The 20,351-nt window shown below is 38.1% G+C and overlaps 3 protein-coding genes across 3 annotated transcripts; all 3 read left to right on the top strand.

Annotated features, from left to right (window-relative positions):
* The first annotated feature begins 13,675 nt into the window (after positions 1-13,675).
* Positions 13,676-14,197, top strand: LOC147481866 (uncharacterized). Its single transcript, XM_086579100.1, has one exon. It carries the CDS (start codon positions 13,676-13,678, stop codon positions 14,195-14,197), a length of 522 nt encoding a protein of 173 aa, XP_086435226.1.
* A 6-nt stretch (positions 14,198-14,203) lies between these two features.
* Positions 14,204-14,875, top strand: LOC147481865 (uncharacterized). Its single transcript, XM_086579099.1, has 2 exons — positions 14,204-14,330; positions 14,406-14,875. Exons 1-2 carry the CDS (start codon positions 14,204-14,206, stop codon positions 14,873-14,875), a joined length of 597 nt encoding a protein of 198 aa, XP_086435225.1.
* Positions 14,876-14,932: 57 nt separating this feature from the next.
* On the top strand, positions 14,933-15,292 carry LOC147481864 (secreted RxLR effector protein 78-like). The gene has a single exon (XM_086579098.1). It carries the CDS (start codon positions 14,933-14,935, stop codon positions 15,290-15,292), a length of 360 nt encoding a protein of 119 aa, XP_086435224.1.
* Positions 15,293-20,351: the final 5,059 nt, after the last annotated feature.

Here is a 20,351-nt window from a genome sequence, read left to right as displayed (position 1 = left end):
AAGGAAAAGTATTTATTATCAATAGCACCGCTGGCCATCTAGTTCGTTTTCATTACGCGTATTTAGATTAGAAACACTATTTTTTACTATTCACAAAACACACACTGAAAACACTGTTCGTAATTTCTTCGAATTTTTCTGCTACTGTTCGAGAGCATACGAGTTGTTCAACCAACTCTCTGCGCTCCCGTGACCTGACCTTAAAAGTTTCAACCCTAGTTATTTAGTTGTGAGCCCGCACGCGCCTCATTTTTGCCTTCATGGAGCCTGACCCGCACCTTACTTTGACTCGTGAGCGTGCCTCATATTTGCCTTACTTGAGCACGACCCGCATTCTACTATCAAGCACACACGCCCTAGGTTAATTAGGTTAAAATAAGTTTTTAATATTAATTGCAATATTATCTCACGAGTATAGTACAGTACTCGTATGCTACCAATCACAAACAATTCTTAAAAATATTTTTCTCATTCTAAACGGTGTCTAGAAAACTCAAAGAATTGAGGTTCTCTAATTAAGGAGCGTGCACGCACGGACAACCTCCCTTAATTCTTAAGTGGCCTGGCCGTTGGTTTGATACAAAAATACAAAAAATTAATTAATATTAAGTTAAGTTAGTAAGCCCACCCACTACCAAAGCCCGTTTTATAAGCCTAACATCAAGGCCCAACACGAAGCCCATACTAATTAGCTTAAACCTTATTCTTAAACGTTAACACTAATAAGGTTAATCTTTTTACATGACTTCACAATCCACACCGTGTACCAGGATCAGTACTCGTATAATTGTTCAAGTAACATAGACGTGCTTCAAAGCTGTTAAAGACGCTATTTATACGCGTAGCAAGGACGTTTTTGCATTCTCGAATTTACTGTCAGAGGATTCTGTTTCTAGTAATAATCAAGCTATTTTTGCATGCTTGTTAGGACTTGCCTATTAGACTTAAAACTTACATGAGATTAAGATCTGGTATGCATAAACTTACCATATTAGTTTATCGTAGACGCAAAAATAATAGCCTATCTAGAAATTCACCAATCACCACACATACACCCACCAACACTACATTTGTAGCAATTGGTGAAGAAATAGCAGAAACACTATAAGGCTTTAAACGATGGACCTGAGTCCTGCATCATTTTTGCAGATACTACGGGAGAGTTTAGAATCCCATCCCCAATATATTTAATCTGCTACCTGTTTTCCATGGGTTAGACCATGAGAAGCCTTATCAACACTTACATAGGATACAACAAGTTCTTACTACATTTCATCATCCTAACGCAAGACCTGAACACATAAAGCTCAGGGTGTTTCCTTCCACCCTAGCTGACAAAGCGGTTGCGTGGCTAACAGCACAAAAGCCTAACTCTGTCGACACATGGGAAAAACTAGTAGAATTATTTTATGGAACAATTTTACCCGTCACAGAAGACTGATGAAATGCTATCACATATTCATTTCTTTCGCCAAAAGCCTCAAGAATCCTTTTCTGAGGCTTGGAATCATTTCACTGATCTTCTAGTAGAATGTCCCCATCATAATCTTGGTAAAGACACACTAGTTCGTGCCTTCTTCAAAGGCCTATCCTAACATCATAAAGAGACTTTTGATATCATGAACGAAGGAAATTTCCTAGGTAAAGGAGCCACAGATGCATATGACTTTCTAGATAATCAATCCAAGAAAAGTAATAACTGGGGAGGTAACGATTACTCCGGCTCCATTCTTTCTTCTTCTACAGCTAAGACAACTAGTATGTTTGAGGTTAAACGTGGTCCTGAACTTAGAACTTTAATAGAATCCCACACTCGTAAGGTAGATGCCCTTTATGTAAATAAACAAGAAGCGAAACTCATTCCTATCATGAATATAAACTTTCCTCGCTGTAATTTTTGTTTTAGTCTTGAGCATTCTGATCATTATTGTCATCTTGCCTCTGAACAACAACTACCACCAAAGACAGAAGATGTCTATGCTTTTAATATACCTAACGCACCTTGGAGACAAAATCCTAATTTTAGTTGGAGTAATAATCACCATCAAGCAGCACCTCCAGGTTTTAATAATCAAAACGCTAGGCCCACCAATAACTACAATCAATTTCAACCAAGGCAAGGACAAAGGCAACGTAATTATAATAATAATAATAATAGAAGTTTAGTCCCGATTAATAACAACTATTAAAATTCACCCGTTAATAATCAACGTGAGATAGTTCCTGTTACACAACCCGTGGCAACTCAACCTTCCCAATCTGATAGATTTGATGCTTACATGCAAACTCAAAACCAGATATTAATAGCCATCCAACAATCCATAAAACAGTTAGCCCAAGAAAAGACCCAACAAAAAGGCGTGTTTCCAGGTCAACCTGTACCTAATCCAAAATCAACAAACACAGCCTTTGAATTAACTGATAATCCTAATAATGAAAATATAGTACAAGGAGAATTAAATACTGTAACTACTCTCCGTTTAGGGAAAGTGGTTGACAACAAAGTAATAATGCCTGAGGATTCCCCACAAACTGATAAAGAAAACTTACTAGATACCGTAGTTGAAACTGAAAATCCAACCACAATAGAAGTACTAGTTAAACCTTAACCGAAGGGGAAAATAACAAAAGTTAAAGAAAATGGTAATACTCCTATTGACCCTTATGCTAAATATAGGGAAAACCCCCCATTTTCCTATAGACTAGCTATGTTAAAGAATAACGATAATTTTGATGAGATTAGGGAAGTTTTCAAAAATTTAACTATAAACTTACCTTTCCTCTAAGCTATAAAACATCTTCCAAACCACGCTAAGTTTCTTAAAGATTTGTGCACCACAAAGAAGAAAACAAATATACCTAAAGAAACCTTCTTAACAGGACAGTTTCCCTCTTTATCTGAGCACAATGGAATCGTTAAGTACAAGGACCCTGGTCGTCCCACTGTACAATGCACCTTAGGCGATACTTTCACCACAATTGCTCTTCTAGATATAGAGGCGAGTGTTAACTTACTCCCATTTTACCTTTATAAACAACTAGGTATACATTATCTAAAACTGGCTAAGATGACTTTGCAGTTAGTCGATCGTTCAATTAAGTATCCTAAAGGTGTCATTGAAAATATTCTTTTTAAAGTTCAAGACTTCTATTATCCAGCCGATTTTGTCATTCTAGACACAGAAGTTGCTCATGACTCTGTTCCTATCATCTTAGGGCATCTTTTCTTGGCAACTGCCAATGCCCTTATTAATTGCCACGATGGTTCGATGTCTATTTCCTTTGGAAACCTTGTTGTTGAGGTAAATGTTTTTAAGATGATGCAACAGACACCAGACACAACTATAGATGGCGAAATTAGCATGATAGAGAGTCCCACTCCTCCCACCCTTGAGCTTAAACATCTTCCTACTTAGTTCAAGTATATTCATCTTGATCCAGATGGCACTCATCCGATTACTATATCACCTCAATTATCTGCTACTGAATAGGCAAATTTGATTAGGGTTGTTCGTGAACATCGTTTTCCGATTGGTTGGTCTTTAGACAACATTAAGGGTATTGACCTTAGCGTATGCAAACATCGCATACATTTGGAGGATAATGCGAAAACCTCCCGTGAGCCACAATGTCGTTTGAGCCCTGCCATGAAAGAGGTAGTTAGAGCGGAAGTTTTGAGATTACTCGATGTTAGCATTATATACCCCATACCCCATTTCAGATAGTGAATGGGTGAGCCCAGTTCATGTAGTCCCTAAGAAATCCAGTGTTACAGTCATTCGTAATGCTGATGAAGAGTTAGTTTCCACCCGAGTTCCTATAATGTGGCGAATTTGTATTGATTATAGGAAGCTTAATGCTATGACACGTAAGGATCACTTTCCTTTACCTTTTGTCGACCAAATGCTTGAACGTCTAGCCAGTCATGCTTACTATTGTTTTTTAGATGGCTACTCTGGTTATTTCCATATTATTATTGACCCTGATGACCAAGAGAAGACTACATTCACATGTCCTTTTGGTACGTATGCATATAAAAAAATGCCTTTTGGCCTTTGTAACGCGCTTGATACTTTCCAGCGTTGTATGTTGCATATTTTTAGTGACATGGTGGAGAAATTCATGGAAGTGTTTATGGATGATTTTTCCATTCATGGTCATTCCTTTGAAGATTGTCTTTCAAATATTTCTAAAGTTTTGAAACGGTGCCAGGAAAAGAACTTAGTCTTAAACTGGGAAAAATGTCATTTTATGGTCACTAAAGGCATAGTTTTAGGTCATATTGTTTCTAAAAATGGAATAGAAGTGGATAAAGCTAAAATATATAAGATAACGTCTCTGCCTATACCACACACTATCCTTGACATTAGGGCCTTTCTAGGCCATGCAGGTTTCTACAGACGTTTCATAAAAGATTTTTCAAAAATAGCTAAGCCTTTAACACAATTGTTTTTAAAAGATGCCATTTTTTATTTTAATCATGACTGCAAACAGGCTTTTGAAACTTTAAAAGCCACTTTAACCTCTGCACCTATCATACAACCACCAGACTGGTTAAAACCTTTTAAACGTATATGTGATGGTAGTGATTATGTCGTTTGTGCTGTGCTAGGACAGAAGTTAGATAATAAATCCACAGTTATTTTTTATGCTAGTAAAACCTTAAATGATGCTCAACATAATTACACTACTACTGAAAAGGAATTTATAGTCATTGTCTATGCCTTAGATAAGTTATGTTTGCATACCTAGGTGCATAAAAATTGGTTGGTTCCACGACCATCGTCTATACAGACCATGCCACTCTTAGGTACCTTCTTGCGAAGAAGGACCGGTCTTAGGTACCTTCTCGCGAAGAAGGATGCTAAGCAGAGATTGATCCGTTGGATTCTTCTCCTAACTGAATTTACCTTTGAAATTAAAGATAAAAAAAGAGCTAAAAAATGTAATTGCAGATCACTTATCTAGGTTAACTAATGAGGATGATAGTGATTCCGAATCGATATCTGACTCTTTTCCGGATGAGCATCTTTATTCAATTTTTTATGCACCTAGGTATGCAAACATTGTTAATTTTTTAGTGTCTGAGATCATTCCTGATATATGGACTAGGAATGAACGCAAGAGATTTTTTGCCAAAGTTAAGTTTTACTACTGGGATGAATCCTACCTTTTTAAGTATTGTGCGGATCAGATAATTCGACGTTGCATTCCCCAGTGGGAGCACAATGAAGTCTTATCCTTCTGCCATGAACAATCATGCGGGGGCCATTTTAGTGGAAAGAAAACTGCCGCCAAAGTTCTTCAATGTGGTTTTTATTAGCCGACCCTGTTTCAAGATACCCATGCACACTGCAAAGCGTGTATTAGATGTCAACAACTTGGCTGTATTACTCAACGTAATATGATGCCCTTAAATCCCATCCTTATAGTGGAGATTTTTTATGTCTGGGGTATTGATTTCATGGCTAATTTTCTGTTTCGCATGGTTTCATTTATATTATTGTAGCTATAGACTACGTTTCTAAATGGATTGAAGCCATGGCTTGTCGTAGTAATGATCATAAAACTGTAGTCTTGTTTATGAAGGAGTATATTTTCTCACGTTTCGGCGTACCAAAGGTCATCATTAGTGATGGAGGAAAACATTTTTGTAATAAAGTTATTGAAGCTTTAGTCAAGAAATATGGAGTTACCCATAAGATGGCAACTCCGTATCACCCACAAACTAGTGGTCAAGTAGAGGTGTCCAATAGAGAAATAAAAAAGATTTTAGAAACGACAGTTAATCCTGATAGGAAATACTAGTCTAGACGCCTAACAGATGTTTTATGGGCATATAGAACGACTTTTAAAACACCTATTGGTATGTCCCCCTACCGCTTAGTTTTTGGTAAACCTTGTCACTTGCCTGATGAGTTGGAATACCGTGCCCTATGGGCTATTAAAAGTCTTAATTTCAACATTAACGCTGCTGGTGTCAAGCGCAAATTGCAATTAAATGAGCTTGAAGAAATCCATAGCGATTCTTACAATTTAGCGATTGATTATAAAGCTAATATGAAACGCATTCATGATAAACATATTTTGTGTAAAGAGTGTGATCTTGGTAAAAAAGTTTTGTTATATAACTCACGTTTGCATATTTTTCCTGGTAAATTAAAAACACGTTGGTCTGGACCTTTTTTGGTTACTGATGTCACCTATCAAGGGGTAATTACCTTGGTAAATCCTAATGACAATAGTACCTTTCAAGTAAATGGCCAACGCTTAAAACATTTTCACAAATTACGTTCGCCTGCTGTAGAACAAACCCATCTACAAGACCCTATTTATGAGGACTGACCCTCTATGCTTGGTGTACTTCCTATCCATATTATATATTTTGGGAGTACTCCATTGAGGTAACCGGACCCTCCTTTCGGAGTGTGTGGTTGTAAGTGCCGGATCCTTAGTCCACATTCATGTAATTCACACATTCTTTTCTTGCACTTTTTCTCATTTCTTTCGAGTAGTGTTTCTCTATTGAGTGATTTACAATTTTACTTGCTTTATTCTTGTATTTATCAAAAAAATCCTTTTCATAAAAATTAGAAAATATAAAACCCGTAAATATTAGATAGATTAGAAAGTCTAGGGTATCTGACTTTAAAAGACCCACGTTTTCACCACAACAAAAAAAATTCATCCTATTCCAAAATTTTGTTTGGGGGTAGGTAGTCACCCCACCTTGTTTTCTCAATTTCCTATATTTGTTTATGCTACTTTAAGTCATATTGATTCGTGTGACACAATCTAGTCTTCTAGATTTTCCTTCGCCCTTATAACTTATGCCATTTACGCATTTTGAGGCGTTCTTCACCATTTCATATGTCACCCATAGTTAGATTTAAGTTTTTCCTAGACCATTAGATAGAATTCTTCATGCTGATCATTTTCATAGCTCATTCGCAAAAATTGGACCGCTAACGAATCGGGAATCTTAGTTTTAAGTTTACGAGGCAGCAAGACAGGATGGGTATTTTAGAAAAGATTTGGGCTTGGGCCAAAATTCATTTTTACACCCAACCCATGATATTTACACCCCACTAACCATCCCATTTAACCTCGCGCACCGGCCTATTCACTTCATCTTCCCACACGAAATTAAATCTGACCTAAATCGATCCCAGCGCGACCCGCGCCTACCAGAAATTGAATCCAAGTGCGCCATGCGGCTTCATTGAAATAGACATTCTCCAACTTTTTACAGCATCTTTCCCCCATCATCCCCTTCTTAAACCCCTACCCGTATTCAAATTTCAACCATACAATGGCTCGACCAGCAAAAATCATGTCGGAATTCGCATTTAACGCAGAGATGCATGCTAGAGGGTGGTATAGAATGTGGTACTATACTGATGAGTACTACCATGAGGATTTGGTGTTGTGATTTTATCAGAATAAGAGGATACTCCCTTCAAGGAAGATGTTTGTGGATTTGGACGGAGTTCAGATGGATGTAACCCATGAATTGCTCGCTACCATCATTGGGATACCCACAAAACAAGTCACCCTGACCTTACAAAGATCCCAGTTCGATGGTGTGCATCAGTCAATGCTAGAGACACTGCTTGAGGGTCATTACAATGATCGTTCTCACTGTGGAAGGCAACAGTTGCTGAGGATTAACCAGCTGGCTGTGATGCAGTAGCTAGGCAAGAACCTCTATAGCACATCAAAGCTAAGTGACATCAGCTTGTCATTCCTGCACGTCTTTTGGGTTTTGCAAAATAGGAGGTAAGGTTTTTGCCTCATTGATTTTCTGCATGAAGAGCTTATGGCTGTAGGCCTGACCACTGCACCCCTACCTGTTTTAGTTACCAAGATTATGTTATCTTGGGGTTGCGTGCCTGAGTAACCTAGGATTCCGATTAAGCTTCACTCAAACGCAAAGGCATATAGTGACTGTGTTCAAAGGTATTGGACATTGCTTGAAGAGAGCTGATGGTATAGATCAGGATGAGGATGAATATCCTGTTTGTTTTGCTAAGAATGATATGGATTGTGCTACTTCTTATTTTGCACATTTTTCACTACTCCATAGCATGATGCGTACGCTTTATGATCATCAGTGAACCCTTTCTACGCTCTGTGAATTGATACAGAAGCGCCAGGGTTCCATTCAATATGATCACTACAGCTTAGAGCAGAACATTCAAACCATAGCTGATAACCACGCTGACATGCTTAATACTATAGAAAATATGGAAGAGGCGCAGGAAGTTTTTTAGGTCGCGGTCTTGAGACGTTTGCCCCAGCCAAGAGGTTCGCCTTCTTCTTCTGACTCTAGACGTGAGCGTCGTCATCCTTCTGATGGTTCTGGACCTTCTTCTTCTCAGGGATAGATTATTTCTTTTTGATTTGTTGTGATGCAATTGATTTAGATTTATTTTTGTTTTGTAATAACTATTTAATTTCTGTACTTGTTTCAATTTCAGTAACTTTGGTTTAATTATTTGTTTATTGCATTATGTAGTTAAGTAGTTAATATATTTTGTTTATGTGATTATTTATCTATGCACGTATTGTTAAATTTAATGAATGACTAAAGGTTTAATATTATTGTAGTGAGTACACTTCAAAAGAGTTTAGACTAAGAGTTGAGGTTCATCCTAAATTGTTTAGAGTTTGAGTGAGGGAGATATGAAGAAAAAAGGTAGATTCTTGTAGGATTAGAATGGTTCTAAGCTAATGAACTTGAAATCTTTGATTGTTTGATTTAAATGACTTGAAAACATCAAAGGAAGATTGATTAAAACATTGAAATGAAAGCAACAAACAAGATAGAAGATTAAAAGAAAGAACAAGTAACAAGATTGATTGAAATAAAGAAAAGGAAATAACAAGTTGATTGAAATAAAATAAAACAACAAGAAATTAAAAACATGAATTAAAAAACAAGACAAGAAAATAAACAAACCAAATGGTTTGGATCCTAAGACAATGGATGAGTTCTCTCTCCCTTGCTTTTTGTTTATATACCCCTACTTTTGCCATTTACAAATTTGCCCTTCTCCATTACAAACTAGACACCTCACCCCTTTCACTTTTGCTTTTGCTTTTGCTTTTTGGTGCCTTCTTGACCAAGGTAGGTTTAGGGAGAAAGTCTTCATAATTTGAAATAAGAGCCTCCATCTTTGGTCTTCTGATTTGAGGACTTTGACTGTTGACTTTGACCGGTGACTTTTTCATCACTTTTCCACAGCAGCTACTGGTCTTCATAATAAGCGTGATTAAGGCTCCTTTTGGTGCTAAGACGCAGCTTTTATGATAAGTGGTCTGAAATACTCTTTAACCTAAAAAAGGCAGTAAAAGTTATGAGTTGTCTTTTCGTTAAGCGTAAGAATGACTGTAATGCAGCAATATACGGGTAATAAAATGCACATTTGAGAGCTGATCACCACCCCTAAATAGCATCTTGCTTGTCCTCAAGCAAGGATGAGGGAAAAAACTAAGATCACAAATGAGTGATTTATTATACGTTATACTAATCTCATTTCGCAGAGTGCGATTGCATTGACCATATGCAGCAAGGCCTTAAACCACTAGGAATTCCCTAGTGGACGAGGTTTAAGCCTCGTGAGAGTTTTTCAGTGAAGGTACTCACAGACTTCTTCTATTTAGTACAAAGGGTCTTGTTTCCTTATTTATTCTCAGAAGTTCATACATCTCATTAGCAGTGAATAAGGATAAGCTCCTTTGAACTCAGAATAACATATGTACAGTAATTTAAGCATCTAAAGATAATTGTACAAAACATGAGCAATGAAATGCAAAACCAGAGTTGTTTTCGAGGCTTTTGGAGAGCTTCCTTAAGGTGGGTTCTCACAAGGGTGTGTTGCAATCACAACTCTCTGATAGATTCACTCAAGGTTCATTCTCTCAAGTGCAATGGGCACTTATATTCCTCGCATACTCAAATGACGTCCAAGGGAACCGGGGTCGATTGATCATGCTAGCCACTTACTATTATACCATCCTACTCCTAATCTAGTTAGAGGTATTTTATTAGGAGTTACGGGGCTAGGGTGATGGTTTAGAAAGAAAAAGAAAGGGAAAAACAAAATCTGATAAGATGAGAAACTGGGTCTTCAAGATACTTGTAACTGATAATACTCTAAAACGCTAGTTTTACCAATGAATAAAGCTCGCGAGAACTCTAAACGCTAGTAAAACTAATGTACAACTATTTGTTATTAAGCTTTATCAAAGTTTCTACTCTCAATCCTATTGAGATATAGTGGAGTAGATGATTCGTTCCACTCCTAGTTCTTTAGCATGCGATGGGTTCGTGTCAACTAATCAGTCCAAAGTCTAATGAGAGATTTACGAGGGGAATTTTATACTACGAGGTGAATTCACTTTACAAGTTACGAATAACATAATGATAGAATGCTAAGGGTTTGAATCTAGACAAAAAATTAAAGGGAATTGAATCCACCTTAACTCGACTTAATCAACTAACAAAGACTCGTCGAGATCCAAATTGAATGCTTCGCATATCAAAATAGTAATTCTAATCCCTAATTATCCATGGCATCTCTACCAATCAATAACTAGCATGTGAGGTCGTCCACCCATTCTCATGGCTTAATCAACGACCTCTCTAGAGTGGAATAACTATCACGACGATTTCTAAGTTTAACAAAGATCAAGCTTCATCAAGGCTTCTTCAACCCCTCTAATGGAGGTTTAGCCTTGATTCATACTACTATCATTTCCCATTGATTTAAAACTAGACATCATGTAAAAATTCTATCTTTATGCAATTTATCTAAACGATAATTGAAATCTCAGGTAATAACTAGGAAATGAATAACAAGTAATAAGGGAATTTAGATCTAAACAATTGTAAATGACAAAATCAAAATGACCAAGAATCTACTATTTTATTTATCTAATCAATGAAGAACAATGATTTTAAGGTTTAATCTAAAACAAGGAATGAAATGAAACTAAACTTAATTAAAAACAATTAAAACTAGATCTAGAATTATCTATAGTTTAGGTCTAATTAGCTACCCTTAACATAGAGCTAAACTTTTGTTTTTATATGCTTCAGATCCAAAAATCATTCATGGGCTTGGAGCCATGTTTTGGGCCGGAAAATTGGGCCCAAAACCCAATTCTTTCAGTCCAAAAAAAGGCTCTTCAGCTGGATTTGTCATCAACAGACTTTTCGTCCACTTTTTCTCCTCTGATTGGGCTAAGGCTTGAACCATTGGAAAGCTCTTTCCGAGCAGGTCGTTTTGACATAAGGTAGGCCCAAATCCGAGGCCTAAGTCCAAAGATATGGTCTTCAGAAATTCTGCTAACTTGTGTACTATTTCTGCCCGTGTTGACTTTTCAGCTTTTGACCGGGCTTTACAAAGGCTTTGTCTCCTTGAATCTTGGCCGTTATCACAGAACTTCTTAGCAACCAACCCTTGCTCCTTTATCTCGCCAAAGTGGCACATTTCTGCACATAATTGACTTTACTGCCTGAAATACATAAAAACACGTAATCAACATTAACTCTTATTTATTACTCGCATAATTGGTCTAAAAGTATGATTATTAAGGGGTTAAAACTACAGTTATGGGCTCTTATCAGTAACCAAAGAAGAACCTCGTTTTGTTCTTTTGCTTCCGAATTGTGATACATTCTTTTAGCCCTTTGGCTTTATGACTCCATATGATTTTGAATTTTGGGAGTTCTAACTTTGCTTTTGATTATTTTTGTTTTTGATATCGTCTCCTTTTGATTTTGAACTTTTGGGAGATTCGATTTTTGACTCCTTTGGATTTTTGGAGTTTTGATTTTGGATGGGTCTTTCTTTTCTTTTCTTTTCTTCTTTTTTTTAAGCAATTAACTATTCTATTTTTGTACAAGGTCTTCTCTTCTCTTTTTTTGATAACCATCCAGTTCTCAACTCATCAGCTAGGTAAGCTTTTTATTGTGTGTTGTAACGGTTTAGGAATTATTGGTGAAGAATAAAAGGCTTTTAGAAAGGGTGAAGGCTCAAGAGGGGTCACAAGAGGAAAACTCTTTTTTTTGGGGTTTTAACGTTTATTTCTAATGGACAAGATGGGGTTTTTAACGTTTAGAAAGGGTAAAGGCTCAAGATGGGGTAACAAGAGCAATGCATTCTATGCTATTGATCCTAATGGAGGCCTCTTTTTGGAGCAACGGGGTAACTTAACACTATTCTAATTCCATGATCAAGTGCTACATTTCTTTCCCTCTTTAGCTTTTAAATCTAGGGTCTAAGATCTTATCCGTTCGTTCCCTCTTTTTCTTTCCTTTTCAGCCACCATTTTCTACCCAGATAAATGGCCGACCTTCCATCTTCTTCCACAACACCCCCACCACCTACCAATCAAACTGGGTCCTCTGGGTTTGGGTGTGGACTGATGATGGTCTGGGCTATATAGCAAGTTTAATTGGTAACCCATTGAAAATGGATGAAGCCACAAGGGCAAGAACCAGGCTAACATTTGCTAAGATTTGTGTGGCAGTACCAATAGACTATTCGTATAAGAGTTCTATTCTAGTGAAGATGGGAGACAAAGTTATTGATCTTGCTCTAGAGTATCCTTGGGTGCCTAGCTCCTGTACTAGGTGTAACAAGTTTGGGCATAAGGTGTCAAACTGCCCCTTGAGACCCAAACAAGTTTGGAAAGTCAAACCTGTTATTAACACCAATATTGAGCCAGAAGAGGCTCATGGACAAGATGATGCTACAGATGGTGGCTCAAATTACACAGAATGTGAGGATGGGGAGTATGTGGATATTCAAGCTGGTGGGATGGAGTTAGTTCCATTTGTTCATTCTACAGAGGGTGTATCAGTACCAAATCAGCTAGTGGCTTTGCGAAGCTTTCTTCTAGTGAATCCGAGGATGACCAACTCAGTCCTGACTCCTTTGGAGATTGGTGTGGTTCCTCAAGAACAGGTGCAAGGAAGTAAGCCATCCCAAACAGTCACCACTCATTCTAATGTTGGTAACAGCCTTAAGGAGAAGTTTCTCAATGAGCAGAATTCTTTTTAGGTCCTTGCAAACAGTGAGGAAGATATTGAGGATAACATTTCTGAGGGAGTTCCTATCGAAGACTTCATTGATCATGAGCCTTGAAGGAAGTGGTAGTCAAAGCTAAAACAAGGGCACAAAAGCGAGCAGCTAGCACTGAGGAGAATCCTGGTTCCGGAGGAAAAGAACATAATAAAGATGCTCATGTTTCTGAGAAGAAAAAGAGAGGTAGGCCTAAGGGGTCAAGGAGTAAGAAACATTAATCAGTAATGGTGAAGTTTCGCACATGGAACATCAGGGGTCTAAATGATCTCAAAAAAGCAAAGGAAATAAATAAGTTCATTGTGAAGAATAAAGTTTGCCTTATGGGCCTTTTGGAAACTAAAGTTAAGGAGACCAAGAGTAAACTCATTAGTGGTATTTGTGCTTTGAGTTAGAATTTTGAAAGCAACTACTGTAGTAATCCGAGGGGGAGAATCTAGATCCTATGGGACCCAAGTTTTGTGGACGTATGTAAACTGCATGAAACTTCTCAGTTTATCCACTTAAAGGTGACAATACTCCTGAAGTCCACCATATTTTTGTCTACTATTATCTACGCTAGTAATAGTAGTCAGGATAGAATGGGGCTATGGATGGATTTGCAACACCTCCACCAAAGCATCTCTGGGCCTTGGTGTGTTCATGGGGATTTCAATAATGTTTTACATTCTCATAAAAGGATTGGTGAGCTGGTGCATCCTAGAGAAACGACTCCTTTTGGGGACTGCCTAGCTGATACAAGGTTGTTTGATCTCAAAGCTTCAGGGTGCTATTATACATGGACAAACTATGGAGTTGGTATTAACAGGAAATGGTCAAAGATTGATAGAGTCCTTATCAATATTCAGTGGTCTTCTGTATTTGGCAATGCTTCTGCTGAGTTCCTTCCCCAAGGAAGATCTGATCACTCTCCCATGGTGGTTCATTTGGTAGATTCTAAAAGAGGTAGAATCCCTTTCCGGTTTCGTAGTTTTTGGGCTCTCCATGACAATTATAAAGAGGTGGGTCAGCAAGTGTGGAACACAGGAGTGGTGGGCAGTGCGCTATACATCCTGGTGCATAAACTTAAGTTACTCAAGAACAAGCTGAGAGGATGGGCTTGAGTACATATGTCAGACATTCACATCAAAATTGAGGCAGCAAGGGCAGAACTTAGCAGGGTACAAAAAGAGTTGCAGAATGCTCCTAACGATGGAATATTATGTGAAAAGGAAAGAGAAATGAGGACTAGATTGTGTAAGCTGATTGAGATGGAATATATGGAACTAAAGACAAAGGCTGAAAATGATTAGCTGGACTATGGTGACAAAGGTAATGATTTCTTCCATCAGGCCATAAAAGAAAGGAAGAATAAAAACTTTGTGTGGTCTATATCAGATCTTAATGGGGTTAAGCATGAAGGAATAAGCCAAGTCTCAAATACTTTTATCAGTTTTGACCAAGAGCTGCTAGGTATTCAGTCTCCGGCCAATAGTACAGATTTGCTGGAAGAGATTCCAGTTAGAGATGCAGTGGACCAGGCAACTATAGCTAAACTCTCTGAAGATGTTACGAATGAGGAGATTACTCATGCTTTGTTCTCTATGGATGATTCTAAAGCTCTAGGACCTGATAAGTTCACAACCTTCTTTTTCAAAAATTCCTGGGACACTGTGGGAGGAGATTTTTTGAGAGCTACCAAAGCCATTTTCAGACTCAGCAAAATCCATAAAGGTACAAACGCTGCATTTCTGTGCCTAGTTCCTAAAAAGCCTGTTGTCTCTCAAGTTGATGAATTTTGACCAATTGCTTGTTGTAATATTACTTACAATTGCATTGCCAAGGTTCTTAGTAACAGGATGAAGCCTTATATGGATCAGTTGATTGGTCTCAATCAATTAGCTTTTGTTCTAGGGAGACGTATCCAAGACAACCTTCTATTAGCTCATGAACTTCTCAGAGGCTATAATAGGAAACATGGGCCACAAAGATGTACTATCAAAGTGGATATCCAAAAAGCTTATGACATGGTCAGCTTGGATTCTTTTATTCAGGTTCTTAGAAGATTCAAGTTTCCGAAGAAGTTTATTTCATGGCTATCTATGTGCTTCACTTCTCCGAGTTATTATATCCTCGTCAATGGGAGCCCCTATGGTTACTTTGAAGGGGAAAGGGGGATAAGGCAAGGTGACCCTCTGTCTCCATACCTTTTTGTTTAGGTTATGGAAATTCTGGGTGGATTGCTCAAGAAAGGTCTACAATCCAAAAGCATACTCCCTCATTCTAAATGCAAGAAACTTGCTATTACTCACCTGAGCTTCGCCGATGATGTCATGTTGTTTTGCAAAGGGGAATCAGGGTCTATTGCAGTAGTAAATTATGTTCTTGATTATTTCTCTTCTCTCACTGGGCTAAAGATCAACATCCTTACGACTATGATCCTCATAGGTAGTATGTCAAGAGATGATGGGATGACTCTATCAAGGTTACTAGACATTCAGCTCGTTACTCCCCCCATAAAATATTTGGGGCTACCTCTTTCTGCTGCTAGACTCAGTATCAAGGACTGTCTTCCTCTGCTTGAGAGAATCATTATCCGTATGTCTAATTGGAAGAATAAGTCCTTATCTTACGCGGGAAGGCTACAACTTATTCAATCTATCATCTCTTCGTTTCACATTTACTGGGCGAAGACTTTCATCCTTCCTGTAGGTGTGTTAGACAAAGTTGCCAAGCTTTGTAACATATTTCTCTTGGCTGGAGCTAGTATGCAAGCTAAGATGCATAAAGCAAGTCATGAAACTCTGAGATTACATAAAATGGAAGGAGGGTTGAGTATTATTGATCCTAGGGTATGGAACAAAGCAACTTACTGTGGGTTGGTGTTCAAGGTAGCTAGTAAAGAGGATACCCTCTGGACAAAATGGACTTGGGAGTATAGCATTAGAGGGAAGCACTTCTGGACTATGAGGTGCCTCTTGATGGCTCTTGGGTTTGCCGGTGTATTTTAAAACATAGGAAGATTACCCATAAGTATATCAAATACTTGGTGTCAAATGGGGAAGGAACAAGTTTATGGCATGATCCTTAGCTGTCATCAAAGTTACTTATCCACAGCTCCCAAGCTAAAAATCTTCTGCTTGTTCCAGATGATGCCACAGTCAGTAGCCTTATTACAAATGGTGCATGGAACGAACTTGTTCACAATCTACCAGAGGGAGAGTTAAAATTGAATATTCTGTAGACTCCCATCAATGTGAACCTTGGTCAGGATTTGGTAGTATGGACAGTTACTAGCTTTGGAAAATTCTCTACAAAGTCTGCGTATATGGCTATCAAGAAAATGAGAGAGAAGGTCAGCTGGTATAAAATGGTGTGGGGTAAGTTTAATGTTCCAAAGCACTCGTTCATCACCTGGCAACTGTTTGTTGGATGCCTTGCTACTTAAGATCGGTTAATTCACAGAAAGGTATTGTCTGTCTCTAAATGATGTGTTTGTGATGCATACCCAGAAAATTCCAAACACCTCTTCTTCAATTGTGACTTATCTAAGAGGATATGGGCATCTGTTAAGGATAGGATGGGATTAGGTGCTACAGTGCATGAGTCATCGTTAGAATGGAAGTTTCTACTGAGATTCACCAGAAAAAACTCCATCACCAGCGAGATTGCAAGAGCTATGATATGTTCTAATGTGTATGGGATCTGGAACGAATGTAATAGCAGGAGGTTCAGAGATAAATCTCACACTGCCGATTTGATTAGCAGACATATTATTGATTTTATGAGAACCTACCTCCAATGAGTTATCAAAGAGACTGATGATGATTCCCTTGAGACCAGAAGCATGAGGGCAAGGCTTGGTATTAAATTAAAGGTAAGTTAGAAAATTTCGGAATTCGTATAGTGGACAAAGCCTCCAGTAGACTGGGTCAAAATCATTGCTGATGGATCGGTGAATGAAAGGGGAGCTGGTTATGGTGGTATCTTGCGAAACCATGAAGATACTCCTATACTCATGTATAAGGGTCGTTCTAACATTCGCTCTGTGATTATTCAAGAGTTGAAAGGTATTGAGGTGGGATTGCTTGCAGCACTCAGTGTGGATTGTATCAAGATCTTGCTGGAGTCGGATTCCATGAGAGTAGTCCAAGTGGTTAACAAAAAGGAGGTTTGTCCTTGGTATTGTTTAGACCTTGTTGAGGCTATCTGGGGACTCATGACCAAGTTTGAGTCGATTAGAATTTCCCAGGTGTATAGGGAACGGAATAAAGCAGCTGACCTCTTAGCCAAAACAAGTACTAATCAAGATAGTTTTTTAAATCAAGATGTAACCTTATATAGCATTCCCCCACTAATGGTTGATCTTTATGAAATATTGGAGGAAGACGCTCAAGGTAAGATGTATCCAAGAGTTTGAGTGAATACAGGTTGGGGTCTGCTGATAAGAGCCCAAAACTGTAGTTTTAACCCTGTAACAATCATACTTTTAGACCAATTATTTGAGTAATAATTAAGAGTTAATACTTATTACGTGTTTTTATGCGTTCCAGGCTTCAAAGTCAATTATGTGCAGAAATATGCCACTTTGATGAGATAAAGGAGCAATGGTTGGTTGCTAAGGAGTTCGGTGATTAAAGGCCAAGATTCAAGAAGACAAAGCCTTTCTAAAGCCCGGTCAAAGCTGAAAAGTCAAAGTCAACGCGGGCAGAAACAGCACTCAAAATCTGCAGAACTTCCGAAGGCCGTATCTTTGGACTCAGACCTTGGAATTGGGCCTACCTTATGTCAAAACGACCGGCTCGGAAAGCGATTTCCAATGGTCTAAGCCTTGACCCAATCAGAGGAGCAAAAGTGGACGAAAAGTCTGTTGAAGCCAACTGCAGCTGAAGAGGCCTTTTTGGACTGAAAGAATTGGGTTTTGGGCCTAATTCTCTGGCCCAAAACATGGATCCAAGCCCATGCACGATTTTTGGATCTGAACATATAAAAACCAAAGCTTAGCTCTTTGTTAATGGTAGCTAGTTAGACCTAAAACTATAGATAATTCTAGATCTAGATTTAATTGTTTTTAATTAAGTTTAGTTTAAATTCAATTCTTGTTTTAGATTAAACTCTTAAAATCATTGTTCTTAATTAGTTTGATAAATAAAATAGCTATTTGTTAAATTTTGATTTTGTCATTTCAAATTATAGATCTAGTTTTAATTCTTGTTGATTATCATTTCTGAGTTGTTAAATTAGATTGAAGTATTGTTAGTTAAATTAGTCAAGTTAAAATTTTGATATGATGTTTAGTTATAATAATATGGGAAATGATGGGTTGATGAATCAAGGCTAAACCTCCATTAGAAGGGTTGATGAAGCCTTGACGAAAGCTTAGTTGTATAAGTGTAGAATCGTTGTAGAGTCTATTCCATTCTAGAATGTCGTGTTTCACCATGAGAATGGGTAAACGACCTCACATGCTAGTTATAATTGGTAGAAATGTCATGTTAATTAGGGATTAGAACGAGCAATTCTTACAGTAAGAACGTAAGGATTGGATTACAACAGTCTATGCTAGGTGATTAAGTTGGATTCGAGGTGGAATCAATTCCCCTCTAAGTCTTTATCTAGATTCACATTCAGTATTCAGTATCATTTCGTTATTCGTAACTTGTTAATTTCATTCACCTCATAGTATAGATTCCCCCTCGTAAACCTCTCATTAGACTTAAGACCAATTAGTTAACTATGAAATCATTCCATGCTAGAGAACTAGGAGTGGAACGAATTTGTTACTCCACTCTATTTCGATAGAATTGAAAGTAGAAAAACTTGATAAACCTAGGCTCAAAATAAGTTTTAGTTTACTTACGTTTTGAGTTTCATCGTTCATTTCGTAGGTAAACCGCCATTAAACCCACCCACCCTTGTTTGATTCATACTGTGGTTGTCCGTTTCAGCGTTGAAAAGTTCCGCGACAAATTACACGGAAAGCGCGGCCGGCGCCAGATTGAGCGCACTGCGCAAACGCTGGAACCTGGAGTGTGTGACCCCCATATTGAGCGACCCTAAAACATCAGAACTTGAAGTTACACGGGAGCGACATCGCGCCCTCTAAGCGAGCGCCGCCCTAAGCTAAATTTTTTTTCGGATTTCTACAGGTTTGTTTGAACTTCGATTTTTTAAGTTTTTAGGTGTTATAACTTGTTATTTTACCAACACGATAAACAATACGCTATTCATAAAGCGAAGCAAGGACGCTTATCGTATTCCTTTCTTCCATACCTCGTGATCTCCGGTTAGAGGTTTATACTAATATATCAAGATTGTTTGGAGTGTTGTAGTGTTTAGACTTAGACTTGCATGAGATTAAGGTCTGGTCGGAGAAAAACACCGAACGTAATTAATCGTCAATGTCAACAAACAAATCTATCGAGTATACCAATCACTACACCTCTAGCTACTATCCCACCAACCACACCTGACATAATGGCTGAAGAAAGAGAGACTCCTCTCTCCGACTTTTACAAAGCCTTGAGCGATAGCCCTCAATCTTGTATCGTTTTAGCAGACCCAGTGGGGGATTTCCGAATCCCCCCAAATATTTTTAATTTGTTACCCGTTTTTCATGGTTTAGACCATGAAAAACCTTATCAGCACATGCGTAGGATTGAACAAGTCCTTACAACATTCCATCATCCTACGGTTGGTGCGGAACAAATTAAACTAAGGGTATTCCCTTTCACTTTAGCCAATAAGGCAGCGTCTTGGTTAACTGCCCAAGCGCCTAATTCTGTGGACTCGTGGGCTAAACTTGTTCAGCTGTTTATGGAACATTTTTACCCACCCCTAAAGATGGATGAGATGCTTTCCAAGATTCATTTTTTCAGATAGAATGCTCATGAATCATTTTCTGAGGCTTGGAATCGTTTCACCGATCTGCTTATAGAGTGTCCACACCATAACCTAGCAAAAGACAAGTTAGTTCGTGCCTTTTTCAAAGGACTTCAACATCACCATAAAGAAGTCCTCGACATAATGAATGGGGGTAGTTTCCTAAGTAAAGGAGCCTCGGAGGCTTACAAATTTTTAGAAGAGCAAACTAAACGCTTAATAACAATCAATTGGGGTAGTGATGATATCCCCGCCTCGCTAGTTCTTCTTCTTCAGTTAAGGTTAAGGCCGGTATGTTTGAGATGAAACCCGATCCGTAACTTAAAAATTTAATCGAATCTCTAACTAATAAGGTTGAGGCTATTTACGTTCAACAAAAGCCTATCCCCGTCATGA

The sequence above is a fragment of the Coptis chinensis genome, chromosome 8 (genome assembly GCF_015680905.1).
Source record: "Coptis chinensis isolate HL-2020 chromosome 8, ASM1568090v1, whole genome shotgun sequence".
In the NCBI taxonomy this organism is placed as follows: domain Eukaryota; kingdom Viridiplantae; phylum Streptophyta; class Magnoliopsida; order Ranunculales; family Ranunculaceae; genus Coptis; species Coptis chinensis.
This window is presented reverse-complemented; position numbering and strand designations above follow the sequence as displayed.